Source organism: Tyto alba, unplaced genomic scaffold (genome assembly GCF_018691265.1).
Source record: "Tyto alba isolate M040663 unplaced genomic scaffold, T.alba_DEE_v4.0 Super-Scaffold_39, whole genome shotgun sequence".
In the NCBI taxonomy this organism is placed as follows: Eukaryota; Metazoa; Chordata; class Aves; order Strigiformes; family Tytonidae; genus Tyto; species Tyto alba.
In genome coordinates this window covers 1,065,725-1,079,415 of record NW_024881314.1, presented here as the reverse complement: position 1 = coordinate 1,079,415, position 13,691 = coordinate 1,065,725, and the positions used below count along the sequence as shown (strand labels likewise).

Below are 13,691 nucleotides of genomic sequence, written 5' to 3'. Positions count from 1 at the left end.
TGCTGAGACAAAACGGCCCTGAAGAGATTATCAGTTGCTTTAGCCAGGGCCTGACGGGACTCCAAACCCGCCGCGGGCGGTGCGCGGGGGGCAGCAGGTCACCCTGTGACTCACCCGCGCCTCCCCTGACTGCTGCTCCCGCCAGCCCAGCCCTGGCACCCACTGACTCACCCCAGCACCAACCGCCCCTTCCCCCTGCCCGGCACCCGACGACAATTCCTCCCAGGATTACTGCCGGCCAGCAGCAGCCATCCTTCTCTGATACACAACACACCTCTTTGCCAGGCATAAATCAAAAGGCTTGAGGGCAAAACGTTGATTAGAACCCAAGGAACAGATCAGAGATGTGCAACTGTCTGTCTGCTCCAGCCATTCGTCATGGAGCAGAGCTGAGCCCCTTCCATTTCCCCCCCGAAACAGCCAAGTTTCAGATTCCTGTGGGCGTCGCAGAGACACGTTCAACACGTTACTACCTGTCCCCTCCCTACAGAGCAGGCACAAACCTGCACAGTATTAATCACACCGGATTTTACACGAAATAGTAAGGCACAGCTGAGCAGAGGAGCTGAGCCTGCCTTTCCATCGTGCCCACACCCACCTGGGGACTCGCAGCACTCAGGCTCCCAGCCGTGGCCGCACGTCGGTAGCTCTACCTGCCCCAAGTTCCAGCCAAAGGACACAACAAGTTCCACTTGTCAGGCTTGAAAACCTGCTTGTAAATTGTTTCTACCCTATCTTGAATCAATCGCAAGTTGAGAATGACCACTCTTATTTGCAGGTCTCGTCTAACCCCAAGCAAGTATGTGCCTCCCCATCCCGGAGACACAGAAATTTGCTGAATTTCACCTCACTTGACAGCAAGTGCCCAGATGAGGTCTAAGCCTAATCTAAAAGCACCCACTGACATTGTGATAGACCTGAAATAAAAATGAACATAAGCCAGGAGAGGAAAAATCATATTTCTTTCAACTTTAAAATACAGCACATACAGCAGGACAAAGAAAGGGGTGGGAAGGTAAAAGCCTTAGGGCATTTTTATCACCCCTCACCAAGGTCCACAGTTCTCCTCCCACACTCGGGTCTTTGGACACAACCTGCAGTCGCAGCCAGAAAACCTTTGGGCAGCTTGGTAACATAAATAAAATGCAAGAATGTTACTGTAAAATTAGAGAGAACATCCTGGTGGAATAGGTACCTGAGGCTGCACAGTAACTATTATTTAAAGGTTTCCATTCATGAAATGTCAAAGGAATGTCACGAAAAATCCATTCTGCCTAGAGGAATTTAAGACAATTATAATATGAAAAATTTTACTTTTCTGCTCTCTGAGATTAATTAAACTAGAAATAAAACCCCCAGTGACTGATATTAGTGATACTATGCTTAAGAAAACTCACTGGATATACGCTCAACCTCTATTTTAAGTTTATTTGAAAATAACTCTAAGAGATGATTTTCACATTAAAGCTTTTAATTTCAAAAATCCTGCTGGCACACTGGGATTCTTTTTGGTAACAGTACTGTTAGTCAAGACTGAGTGCTCCAAAATTTTACGAGTCAGGTCTCACGCATCATTTCTACTGGTAGGAGCTTCCTCCTCACCAGCAGGTGCGGGCTGAATCAGACAGCTCATACAACAGCAAAGAACCTAAAGCTGATTTTTTAATCTATTCCTCTAAGTGAGTTGAGCAGATGTTTACAATTTTCCAAAAATATAAACCCTTAAACTGCAACAATTCAAGACTCAACAAGCAAAAGTAAGGTGCTGAACTAAGGTTTCAAATAATGGGTTAAACTGGGCATATGACATTTCAAGATATTATCCAACTTACCCTAAAGGCAGTTCCTTCCTCTATAATTGTAGGTAATTGGGAAAGGCAAATATCAACTGCAAGGTCCCATGCTTGCCTAAAGAAAAAGGTGAAAGAGGAAAGAGACGTCATTACAAGTTATCCATAAGTAATATCATACAAGTATGATCATACAAGCATGTGGACAAAGCAGCATTGTCTGACTGGCTTAGAAATGCTTAAAATTCCATTTTTTAAACAGGACAAGTACAACATATGAAAACTATTCAGGAAACCAGTGAGAAGATCCAGTCCAGCATCGCATCAGGGTGACCAACCAGCGTGAGCGAGGTGAAAAGATCCCTAGCTGAAGCTCACAGAAACCGCTCCTCGCTGTAACGCAGAATTAAGCCAGAGAGAGTTGAAGTCTTATTATACACCTGTCCTCATGCAAAAATTTTTTTTTTTTTTTTTAAACTAGAAAAATGAACTCAATGCTGGATTAGCTCCAACCCATAATCCTTCAGCACACACCTCTACGTGCATCCATACCCTCGCTTGCTCTGTATTCGAGTCACAACCGAAGGCTCAGGAAGATGCATTCCTGCTGACAAGCCCTCCAACTCACAACTCACGGATACACCTACACCACTACACTAATTCTCCTTTTCCGCATCCTTGACACAGATACCGTGTCACTGCACATATCGCTGAGAAAAGTAACTTGGTCTCCATTAATCTCCGAGTTGGGCTCTGTGTGGCAGCCCTGTTTACGAAGATTGGCTCTACATGACTCACCCTAAGGATGGAGGGAGGTACACTAAACTGAAAGAAAATATTTGAAGATTTTTTACACTTTTCTGCTATACTATTTAATGGCTGAAGTACTGTGCCTTACAATATTTTAGTGTTACAGTTATAACAGCACGTAAACGTACAATGGCCAAGGAAGCTGTTGTGACTGATTTGGTGCAAATGAGATGTGCTAACCATCTGCTTCAAAATGCTCACAAACTAAGAGAGGACCAAACTAAAATAAATGCATTTGGTCCCCGAAGTTTCCAAAACACCTCTGAAATAGTGAGTTACTTTTTACCCCAGCAACTATTACCCCTACTCTACCCACAGACGTCCCATGCGCTTTTCATTTTAACATATGAATTTACGCACTCTCAAAGGCCAGTGAGTTAAGCCACCACCCACTGGGTTTCTTACACAAAAGAAACTAATTTATTCTCCAGACACATTTGCTCTTCCATGGCTTGTGGCCATCATGTGTTAACATCAATAGGCTAAGCGATTTTTCTTCTCCTAGGAACATTTGCAGACGTAAGGCCATAGGTGATAATCAATACGGTGTATTTTAGTTACCTGCTCTGATAAGTTCTTAAATCACCCTGTTTTGAGTCAAACAAAGCCTTCCACTGGAACAACTGCCGAGCGAAATCTATCCCATTAGCCTAACTGGCAGCTGTTCTCAACCGAAAACAACCTCTCCAATTAGATGGAAAAACAAACTACAAGGCTCTTGCATTTTTTCTGCGGATTCAAGAGACGCCGCTTGTTTTAGTCGCCCCAGACCCTCTCCCTCCGCGTCACAGCATTCACCTTCACTTGACAATATGCTGCCAATATAATTAAGAGGTAATCAAGAGATAATCAAAGCATGGGCAACAAATGCTTCCCACATGCTCAATAAAGACCCATGCTGGAGATGAAATGTTTACAGAGAGCTGATGAGAGAGGTATTTATTCCTGGTTGAAGCAGAGGCAAAGTCAATTAGTGCAAATATAAAGGTAATTTTACTTCAAGCAAAGAATGAATATCTCTGACTTTCAGGTTTCTCTGAGGAATGGGCAATACCACCTAAAGAAATTCTCTCAAACATTACAGAATGTCAATACAGAGTACCTTTGAGATAAGTTTTACTACATGGGAGAAAAACAGTTTAGAGATCAGAGACAACTAGTCTGATTCTGGCTGCCTATAAAAGGATTCTGCGTAGGTCATTATACTGCAGAGGCACCGAGCTAAGATGCTGAGCTCCTCAAAGTCATTTTAGGTAAGAAGCGCTAATACTGCTATAAAAATGTCCAACGCAGCTCTGCAAGGTCAAATCTCAAAGGTTTTAAATGTTATCGGAAAGAACAAACAAAAATTTTAAAAGAGATTTTAGTAGATTAAAACACAATCTCTTTTTACGTTTCTAAAACCAGGCCATTAAGAATCAATGTAACCACACAGCCAATGTTACCGCATCTTCCCAGGGAGTAACCACCAACATAAAATCTTAACCTTACTGCTCATCACAATCTAGAGAGCTGCTGATTAACACCAACTGTGAAAGAGAATCTAATCAGTTCAAATACTTAAAATGATTCGCCAAAATGATTGTAAAGTAGCCCAACACGCCATTTCTGCTCTCTCTGAAGGAAACAGGAAACCTTCCCACCTGAGACACGTGAGCAAACAGCAGTTCTGCCTGAAGTAAAACAGTATTTCCAGGTACTAAACCAGCTACGCGGTTTTTGTGAGACTTTAGGTTGCACACGAGTTGCCACGCAGCTAACTCACTGCGCTGGCAAAATAGACAATGATGGCATCAAACAGGCAAAACCGAAAAGATTCAAAACAAGCCACAAATGAATGATGAAGGATTAACGCCCTGGAGTATGTGAAAGGAAACAGAAGGGGAAAAATACTTGTTATGGTGAAAATAACGGCGGGGGGGAGGGAGGAGGAGCAGTGATTGACTGTTTTAATACGCCGAAGGGAACTAGAAAGGTGGGCAAATTGCAGATATGCTCGCCGAACTAATATTACACTTTAGCACACAAACAAGAGATAAATTAGGGAGCAGCAGGGGAACAAGGATGGGCGGTGTTGCATCCTGGAAGTGATTTATGAAAGCCAACTCAAGAGATCGCTACTTCTCTTCCTTCTTTGCGGAGACTGCTATTCGCAAAGCGCTTCGGAAGATTTGTTTTTACTATATTCAGTACAAAAAGAGCTTGGTAATACCTCCGCATTGTTCTTTCCTTCCTCCTTACCGCACTCTTCCAATAGCCCTGGGCCCCCCGCCGCGACAGGACGACACTGTGACGCATCCACTGGGCAACAGCCTACTGAAATATTGCAGTATTTCACCTTCGCTACATTATGCTACTAAATAATGTGTTAATATATTTTTTTTTAATATTATGTGGTCCTAATTGCTCTGCATGTACGACAAATTGATAAAGCACTTGCATAAGAAAAGGAGAGGACACCTCCTCTTCGTACTCCCCAGCTAAGTTAGAAGCTACCGTGCACTTAACATAAGGTTTTATACACATTCCTGTTACGTCTCCCCAAAAGGGCAATAAAAACAAGCAATCCCACACAGTGACCACTCTGACCGAGTCCAGAGGATTTCCATCACACACCGCCTACCGGGAGGTGGCCGTTTCCACGGGGTCTGAGCCCAACAGGTACGAGGCAGGAACCAGAGAGAACCTGCAAAGCGGCACCACGGGAGGTGAAGCTCGAGTTACTCGTCAGCCAGACCACCAGCCCTCAACCCACAAGTTCAAAAACATTTTTAAGCCATCAACCACACAGCGTGGCTTTACTTGCCCTTGTGCTTGTTCAGGACCTGGCAACTTTCATAGTACCACACCTCAAAAAAGGCAAAAGCCTTTTACAGTGCTCCACACTAGGCCGTGAAGCGATCTCATTAAAGAAAAGGGTCAAACTCACAGACTTTTGACTATGTTAGGATGGGGGGCTCCTTAGGTTCAGCTACTGAGAAAACATACCTAGTCTCGTGCTTTTCTCATATATATTTGGGAATAAATGTATGTTAAATCTTTTCCTTAGTTGGAAGATTGACTCGGTTAAAAAACAGGCCAGAAAGTGCTTTTGTTTATCCAGAACAAGCAAAGCAATGCGGCATGCCAACAAAAACAGTCTGTAAAGAAAACAAGCCAACATCTGCATCTCTGTCTGCACTGATCAATCAGTTCAACAAGGTACTCAACACACAAGATGCAAGCCATCATCCTGCAAACAATACTGCATTTCAGAATATATGAAAATTAAAAATGAAAAGGCATTGCTCCTCCATAATTCTCCACTAAAAACTAAACAGGGAAAGAGCTCCCCTGAATTGCCATTAACTCTCTTCTCCCGTAATAGAAATACTCATATATTTTTCTTCATATTTTAGTTTCAATTTTTCTTAGACTTTCAGCTCAAAGTCCCTATTCGTGTGCCCCCCAGACTCCATCTATCCCCCCCTCAGTCCATTATCAGTTTCATTACAGTAGGACTGTTTAAGCTTTTAATAATTAAACATAATCTCATCCAGCTGCCTTTACTTTGTTTCCCCGGAGGAGCTGAAAAGCTTGGACCTTTAAGCAAAGAACAGAAGGCCGAGAGTTCCAGCTTTGCTCAACAACTGTTTTATTGTGCAAATCCATGAAAAGTTTGGTAACGGAAGCCTGCAGTAATACCTTAACACCACAAATGAAACACAGTTAGAGATGTGCGTTAGTCGTCCTTCACCCACATGCATTGTATTAGCTGGCAGATCATGAAGGCAGATTTTCTTACACTCAAATTCTCCGGGCTGAGTCAATGTCTAACGCTTTTAATTCTCATGTCACATTTTTTATAATGTATTATTGATGTCTGTTAACATGGTCTCTTCTTCTGGTAATAGTTTGTATTCTATTGCACCACACATAATATTAGTAAAAATGAGTATTTCTTACTGGGACAGTCATGCTGAGGAGCAACTAAAGAGAAGCTGAAGCCATCTGTAGTCTTGGGGCTCAGGCACCAGGGGATCATCTTGGTTTGAATTGTATTTCTGGAACTGTTAAATATTTCAGACTTTATCAAGTATGTTGGACAAGGTTTTTCGTGTTTGTTTTTTTCTGCAAGTACAATCCAACAACATACCCTGTTTGACTGAATTTTCAGATTTCGGCCTGAATTCACCTGCTTCACAGTGACACGGTGACCTCGCTAAGCCTGCTTTCGGGGAGACAGCTGGAAGCTGCTCAGACACGGCTATTTTTAAAAAATATTTATTGCTATGAATATTTGGTACAACTATGAAATCCTTCTTTCTTCTCCCAATGCATTCCTCGCTCTAGCCACAACTTAAAGCACATGCTTTGCTATTTTTGTCCTCCATTTCTCTCCATTAACCTATTTGTAGCCTGTTAATGGGTCTTGGAGATGTTAAGACGAACGCATAGATAAACAAAACCTGGTTAAATCAACAGTGTAATCTGAATTGATCTAATCCTTCACATGTCAAACAGTTCCAAACACCATTTCAAACAATCACTTTCTCATTGCTGAGATATTCAGTCTTTCTGTGTAGCTAAACGAGACTCATTTCTCCGAGAGGTCGGTGAGCGGACCTGCATCCATTCTGCCACACTCCCAGTGGTCGAAGGCTCCAGCTCCTTTCTTACCTCTAATTGGGTTGTTATATCACGGTTTTCTTTTCAGCTAGAACTTCAAGCTTATTTTATTTGCTGTATGTTATGACTTACTTTCAACTAGAATTTCATGGTTGGTGTATACACTACTGCAATATTTCTATTACAGGCAAATCATAGCTCTTCCGAAGCATAATTAAGGTATTTTGGTTTTAATATACGACCTATGTTAGGAAATATTTCCAAACACATTATTAGGTTTTTTCAAAGGCCACGAATATAACTTGCTGGCTACAGCAGTAATATATAAACCATCACAACAGAGATCAAGATGCTGACAGAGCATCAGGCCTCCTATTCTTAGTGCACAATAGGCGGAATGACTCTCAAAGTTAAACAGCACAGCCAGTCAATCAATATATATTAATATTAATACCTGTATTATAGTAGTGCCTGCAGCAGCCAAGAACCTAGAGTGTGAGGCACCATACAAATGCAAACAAACAGCCCGTGCCCGGAAGGGTTTACACCTAAGCAGGTAGAGAAAGCCAATAAAATCAAGACAGACATGAAGGAACGAAGTAATATGTCAGAGCCTACCAAACAGGGCAAGGTGACAGAGGTCAGTTCTGATTCCCAAATACGGTGCCCTTTTGGTGAAATAAAAAGATTGACAGCTTGTGGGGTGAAATCGTCCCTCAAAAAGTAAGTTTTCACTTTTCCTCAATTGCTCAGGTAAAAAGAATAATTAACAGAAGAGGTAACAGTGATGTCCCAACTGAATTGACTAGAACAACAATTTAATAGGTCAAAAATTAAAAAAGTTGTTTATAAAAGGGGCAGAAGATTGTATCTCCAGCAACCTCAGTGTTTCTATCACAATCGTGCCAGATCCTCAAATCACGAGACATTCGAGTGTGGCTTAGGGAAAATCATCAAACAAGCAGAGGGAATGGTAAGCGAAAGCGATAAAGAGCAAATGGTTCGGATTGGAAGTCCGAAAAGGGGCGGCTGTAATTATTCACGAGGTAAACCAGTGCTTCGGTCAAGCGTAAGGAAGGTTTTGCAGCGCCTGCCCAGCCCAGCTCTCGGCTGGGCTCTGTGGCTACCCCACAGACAGCACGGTGGCCAGCGGGACCACCGTGCTCCGACCTCAGGAGCCCGCCTGCCTCGGCGAGGCAGCAGCGCTTTCCGCGCTTTCCCCTCTCGCCGCGAGATGTTCGCAGTAAGGGGGTCGCAAAGCCGGCGCAGAGCCCCTGAGCACAAACTCACAGCGTGATGGGGGGGTGGTGTTGCTGCAGTCAGTGGAACACAGACATCTACTTACACCCTTTCTGCAAAAGATGCTGCAAAAAATCCACGAGCACACACACCAGCAGTTTGCTTCTTCCGTCGGCCTTCTGCCGGGACGTGAATCACGTCTGTACGTGGATCCCATTTTTAGTCACTACCTCAGCTGTGAATGTGCAGAATGACTTGTGCCTGTCACACCAGAGAAACACGGCGAACTTGTGTTACCTTTGTGAACGGAGGAGCAAAGCCCGGGAAGCCAGATGAGCACCCAGAGGGTAACGCGAGAGAGGAGAGTATATGTGTCTACGTACCGGAGAAGCTAAACCATCCCACCTCCGCTCAGGCTGCGAGCGGTACGCCAAAACCTGAGTCAGGAACACACACGCGGTGCCCACAGGACCACAGCAAACGGGATGAGCCTCTAAACCCAAACGAACAGAGGCCAAAAAAGCGCAGAAGAGGGGAGGAAGAGGAGGAGGGGCAGGGGAGTCCCTTGAAGTCTGAAGTCAGAGGGGTGCGGCGCGCAGGCCGGTACAGGCCCGAGCTGCCGCTTGCGCTCCTCGGGCCTTTCGAACGCTGCAGGGGAGGGCGCTGGAGGCTGCAGACCCACCGCTGCCGAGGGCACGGCAGCCAGGACTCCCCCCCCCAGAACAGCCGGGCGTGCTGGGTATGAAAAACCTGCGAAAGTCTCGATAAAAGAGCAATCAGCAAAAGCCTGCTTCATCGTCCGCCACCCAACAATGCAGACGTAGATTCAATGTGATCGTCAAATCACATTGCTTGAAGTTTTCATTCTTTCCAACGTTCCTTTGGGCAACACTCCTGCCCTCCAGACACATTACCTAGTTTATCTGAACAGTAAAATGGGTCTGGAGGTTTCAGATCAGGGATCCATTAGAAAATTCTTGAATGAAAGGTGATAGACAAGTGCGGATGATTATTTTTAGAAAATATTTAAGTGAGCCCTAAATTAGTTTCTAAATCCGTCCTCACTGAAATTTCATAATAATGAACTGAGCCACCTCCGACAAAAGTGGAATTTTCCCCTTTGCTGGATTTGCTTCAAACTGCACATTTTCTGGAGGATGTTGAATAAAGTGTGTCAAGGTATTCTCTGCTCACTTGCTGTCTGCTTCGCCTGTGTTTGGGATTCACAAGGAAAAAAGCCCTGTATGTGACTTTTCTCAAGGAATTTCTTCTTTTGGTAAATCCTAACAAGCAGCAACAATGCCATTAGCCTGTAGTATGGTCTGAGGGGCTTTACAGAGATATTTACAGCACCATTTTGCAGGAGAACGACAATACAGGCAGAGGAAAGAATGCGTTTCTAGAATCCATCATGCTACCAACGCAGGCAGAGAGATACAGGGTGGGATCCAGGTCTTCCTAGTTTCGTTCCTGTGGTTCGGCACGTGAATGGCAACACTGACTCCAAGTCAAGCCAGACTCCCATAGGAAACCAGAAATACAGGCTTTTAATACGCTGGCAATAAAGATGAATTATATCCCCATAAGGAACCGGAAATAAAGGTTTTTAATATGCTGGCAATAAGCGAGCTATAAATAACTCAAGAAATTCACTGCTGCAATTTCAATATTTCTGCAAAAACGTGTTCTGCTCTACTGCAACTGGAAACACACAGTTCCACGGCTCGAGCTCTGCCGCATCTAGCGGCAACATCCGCTGACAGACACCCAGGGAACTCTGCTGGGCTTTTCTACTCTTCGCTTACAAACGTCCCAGTCCCCCGCTCACCACGCTTACATGCGACTGACCCAGCGTTCCTCAGAAGCCGCTAACCCAAAGCGCTGCAGAACACGCTTTGCCATGTACGAACACACAGCACATTTAGCCAGGCTGCCCACTTGCTAGTAACTCCACCCGAGGTCTCCCCTGCTGCCACCACGCTTCTCAGTAACTGAAGCAGCTCCGTCGCCACCGCCGCGCTCCGCTGCCGGCTCCCTCCGCCTCCAGGAGAAGCCGTGCCAGGGAACCTGAACTCACGGACGCCGCTACCGGTTTTACGCTGATCATCGTCACTCCACACCTCCTCTGCATTTATTTTCCTCCACAATTTCACGAAGGATTTTGAACCCAAAGGATTTTGAAAACGTGGGCAAATTAAGCCCCCTCAGCTACCTTTACCTGTCATCCTGTTAGCCTTTTAACAAGTTACCTAGCTAGCATTTTCTCCTACAGGAACTACGTTAGCTTGACTGTACCAGTTTGTGTTTAGCCAAATTTTGTACTGTTCTATTCTTAATCACACAGAACAAAAAAATGAAAGCAAACATTTTTGTTATTACTGTTATTGTTATTTTTTATCTTATTCTTCATGGGACATTTGTTTGATAGTCAAAACCACACTTAAGAGCTTTTTGATAACCGTGCCACCTCCATTTCCGTTAATCATCTTAAAAGCAACAGTAAAAGTAGATGAACTCCGCAGCAAAAAATTTCTTCTACTTCAACACAAGCTAAGAATTTTTCCCTCAGCTCTCCCCACCCTTCACAATCACGGGTGACTAGATTTACTTTGGGAAAATAAAGGTGGCAGATGCCCAATTTATCTTCTGTTTGGGGTGAAAGATTACATGGCTGAACTGAAGCTTCCGTATTACAGAATTACATTACAATTCTGTATGCACAGAGAAGAAATACATTTGGCGATGGGTATTACGCCGCCACATGCCGTTTCATTTTTGATCCGCTGACTTAATCAGTAAAGCACTCTGTAGATTGAAGTAGTAAGAATCTTTCATGACCACAGCGCCTGAAATCTCCTGAAGGCATCAGCACAGAGGCTCTGCAGCGAGGGCAACCTCTCGGCTGTGACTTACCACATGGCATGCATGTACGTGGGAGGTAGGCGCGGGCTGCTGACCGGGGTGCAGTTGTAAGATCTCATGATTCTTTCCGCCAAGAGAAAGTTGCGAAATAAACTGGCCACAAGCAGGTCTTGCCTGAAGAGCTTCTGGAAAAGATCTGCCGAGAGATTGCGTGAATCACTAGAGGCGTATCTTTGAAACAAGCACCTTAGGTAATATGCAAAAATCATTTAAAACACTAAACGAGTTAATATTTTATTCAAGGAATGAGGAATCTACAACGGTTTTGCAGTGACATGATACGCCGACTATTAAAAGGAAGCCCTGCCCTTCAAGTTCCCTTAAAGCGTTGAAGTTACTCTCCATTTTACATTAAGGGAATTAAATACTTTCTAACCTCGGGTTCTTTTTTGCCTTTTCTGGATAAAAGTCCCCTTTTGGTGTTTCACTTAAATTCAGCCTGACTAAGTTTTTGGAAATTACTGAGGGAGAAAAGGACCCCTGTGTACTATTTAAGAACTATACACCTGTTAACTGGCAGTCTGATGGGCTTACGAGAAGCCAAAATGAATCCTAAAAGATAGCAAAAGTGCTATCTGCTATAGAGACAAGGAGGAATTTATGCTGCACTGAGCATTAGAAAGAGCATAGTTGGAAAACTGTTTGCAAATTTGGCCACCCATGCTCCAGAAGTACAAATCCAAGGCAGAACAGGGGTAAAGAAATGGGATGTAGTTACTCATGAGAAACACAGACCGACTTACCAGCGAAGAGGAAAAAATGCTTTATTTATGATATTAACAGAAGCTGGAAGAAAATAGATTGCTCTTTATAAAAACAGTAAGGAAGAAAATTATTCAAGCTAAGTCAATCATGTTAGCACTAGAAAAACACCTTTCTGGTTTCTAATGATCACATTGTTGAAATGCTTCTGGTAAAAAGAACAAATTTAAAACATTTAGCTAGCCTTAAGATCCAGTCTGATCTGTTTTTTCAACACCAGACTTTAATTTTCTCCTTATTTCAGTGTCTCATTTATCTTACTCTTCATGCTTCTACTCTGAATAAGCAATACTCACTGATGAAAACTTGATTCACCTGCCCAAGTCTTACCTCTAGGCAAGACATTCCATGCAATGGTGTCTGTGATAGCGGTGAAGATCCAATTCAGCTCTCCCAGGGGAGTTCTCCTGTCATTCAGTCTTCCAGGAATCCTACAAGTGGGGAAAAAAACGAGTATGTTTCCTATTAAAAAACCCCATTTTTCTGAGACAGACACACATACACACCTCTAAGGCTCAATCAAAGATCAAAAAAGACTATTTCCAGAGCCTTAATTCTTAACCAAGAATTAATATAGCTAGACAAACTTTCCTTGTCCAAAATGTACAACATTTGAATTTGCTTGCGAGATGAACTGCCAGATAAAGGATGATGAACAAGGAATTGTTGTTATGGACAACTCAGCGAAAGGAAGGCTTCTGGGAAGATGATGATGTTGACTTCCAAGGTGTAATGGAAACGTCTTTTTCTTCAAAAGTGCCACCCTGCCTCATTTCATGCATTGTTTGCTTCTTGCTAAAATATCTGATACCAAGTACAATTTATATTATAAACTATATGTTCACCATCTATGACATCCCCACATAAGAATTTTTGAGTGCACATATTCCAGAAGAAAACAATTATTACTTTTTAAAGTGTCAGAAAGCCCAGAACAGTTAGAAAACACAGTCCTTTTGTTACAAATTATCTAATAGTAACGCACATACGTCACAGGTCCCCGCTGCTGCAAAGTGCTGCTTGTTCATGAAGAAACGCGACCCAGGAAGATTCACCTTATTGTCCCAGCTGGAGTATCTTGTAAGTCAAGATCAGCACATGCACGTGCCTACTACAGATGGTGTGGCTGCTCATTTTTGAGGGGCATGTTTGCTTTTTCTTACAAAGACACACCAGTAGGTTCTCTGAAAACTTGAATTCAGTGCATAGCTGTCCACAGATTTGTTGCAATGCCGTTAGTACTGCACACAGATGCAAATACAGTATCTTGCTAAAAAAGCTATTGAGCATGATCAGCAGCTTTTCATTCAAACAGGAGAGGTTTTCTGTAATTAAGAACTTTCCAATGAACACACAAGCATCCATGGAATTTAGCAACTTGACTGTCAGTCCCTTAACCTAATTTAAGATTTCACATATCGCCCCACAGAAACTCAACAGCAAAAGACATATTCTGAGTTCTACAAATCAGGCATTACTAAACACAGAGTGACAAAGATCACTTTGAAAAGCACCTTCTAACAGACCAACCAAAACGCTGCTGAGCCTTGCACTTCGGAG

General features: G+C 43.3%; 1 protein-coding gene across 4 annotated transcripts in view; it reads right to left on the bottom strand.

Annotated features, from left to right (window-relative positions):
• RPTOR (regulatory associated protein of MTOR complex 1) overlaps positions 1–13,691 on the bottom strand; it is a 156,551-nt gene that overhangs the window by 67,981 nt on the left and 74,879 nt on the right. For all 4 annotated transcript variants that reach the window (XM_042802519.1, XM_042802520.1, XM_042802521.1 and 1 more), the window contains exons 8-10: positions 12,462–12,562; positions 11,361–11,505; positions 1,833–1,908 (exon numbers count right to left, since the gene is read on the bottom strand). In XM_042802519.1, the coding sequence (XP_042658453.1) occupies positions 1,833–1,908; positions 11,361–11,505; positions 12,462–12,562 (322 nt within the window). The remainder of the gene's footprint in view (positions 1–1,832; positions 1,909–11,360; positions 11,506–12,461; positions 12,563–13,691) is intronic.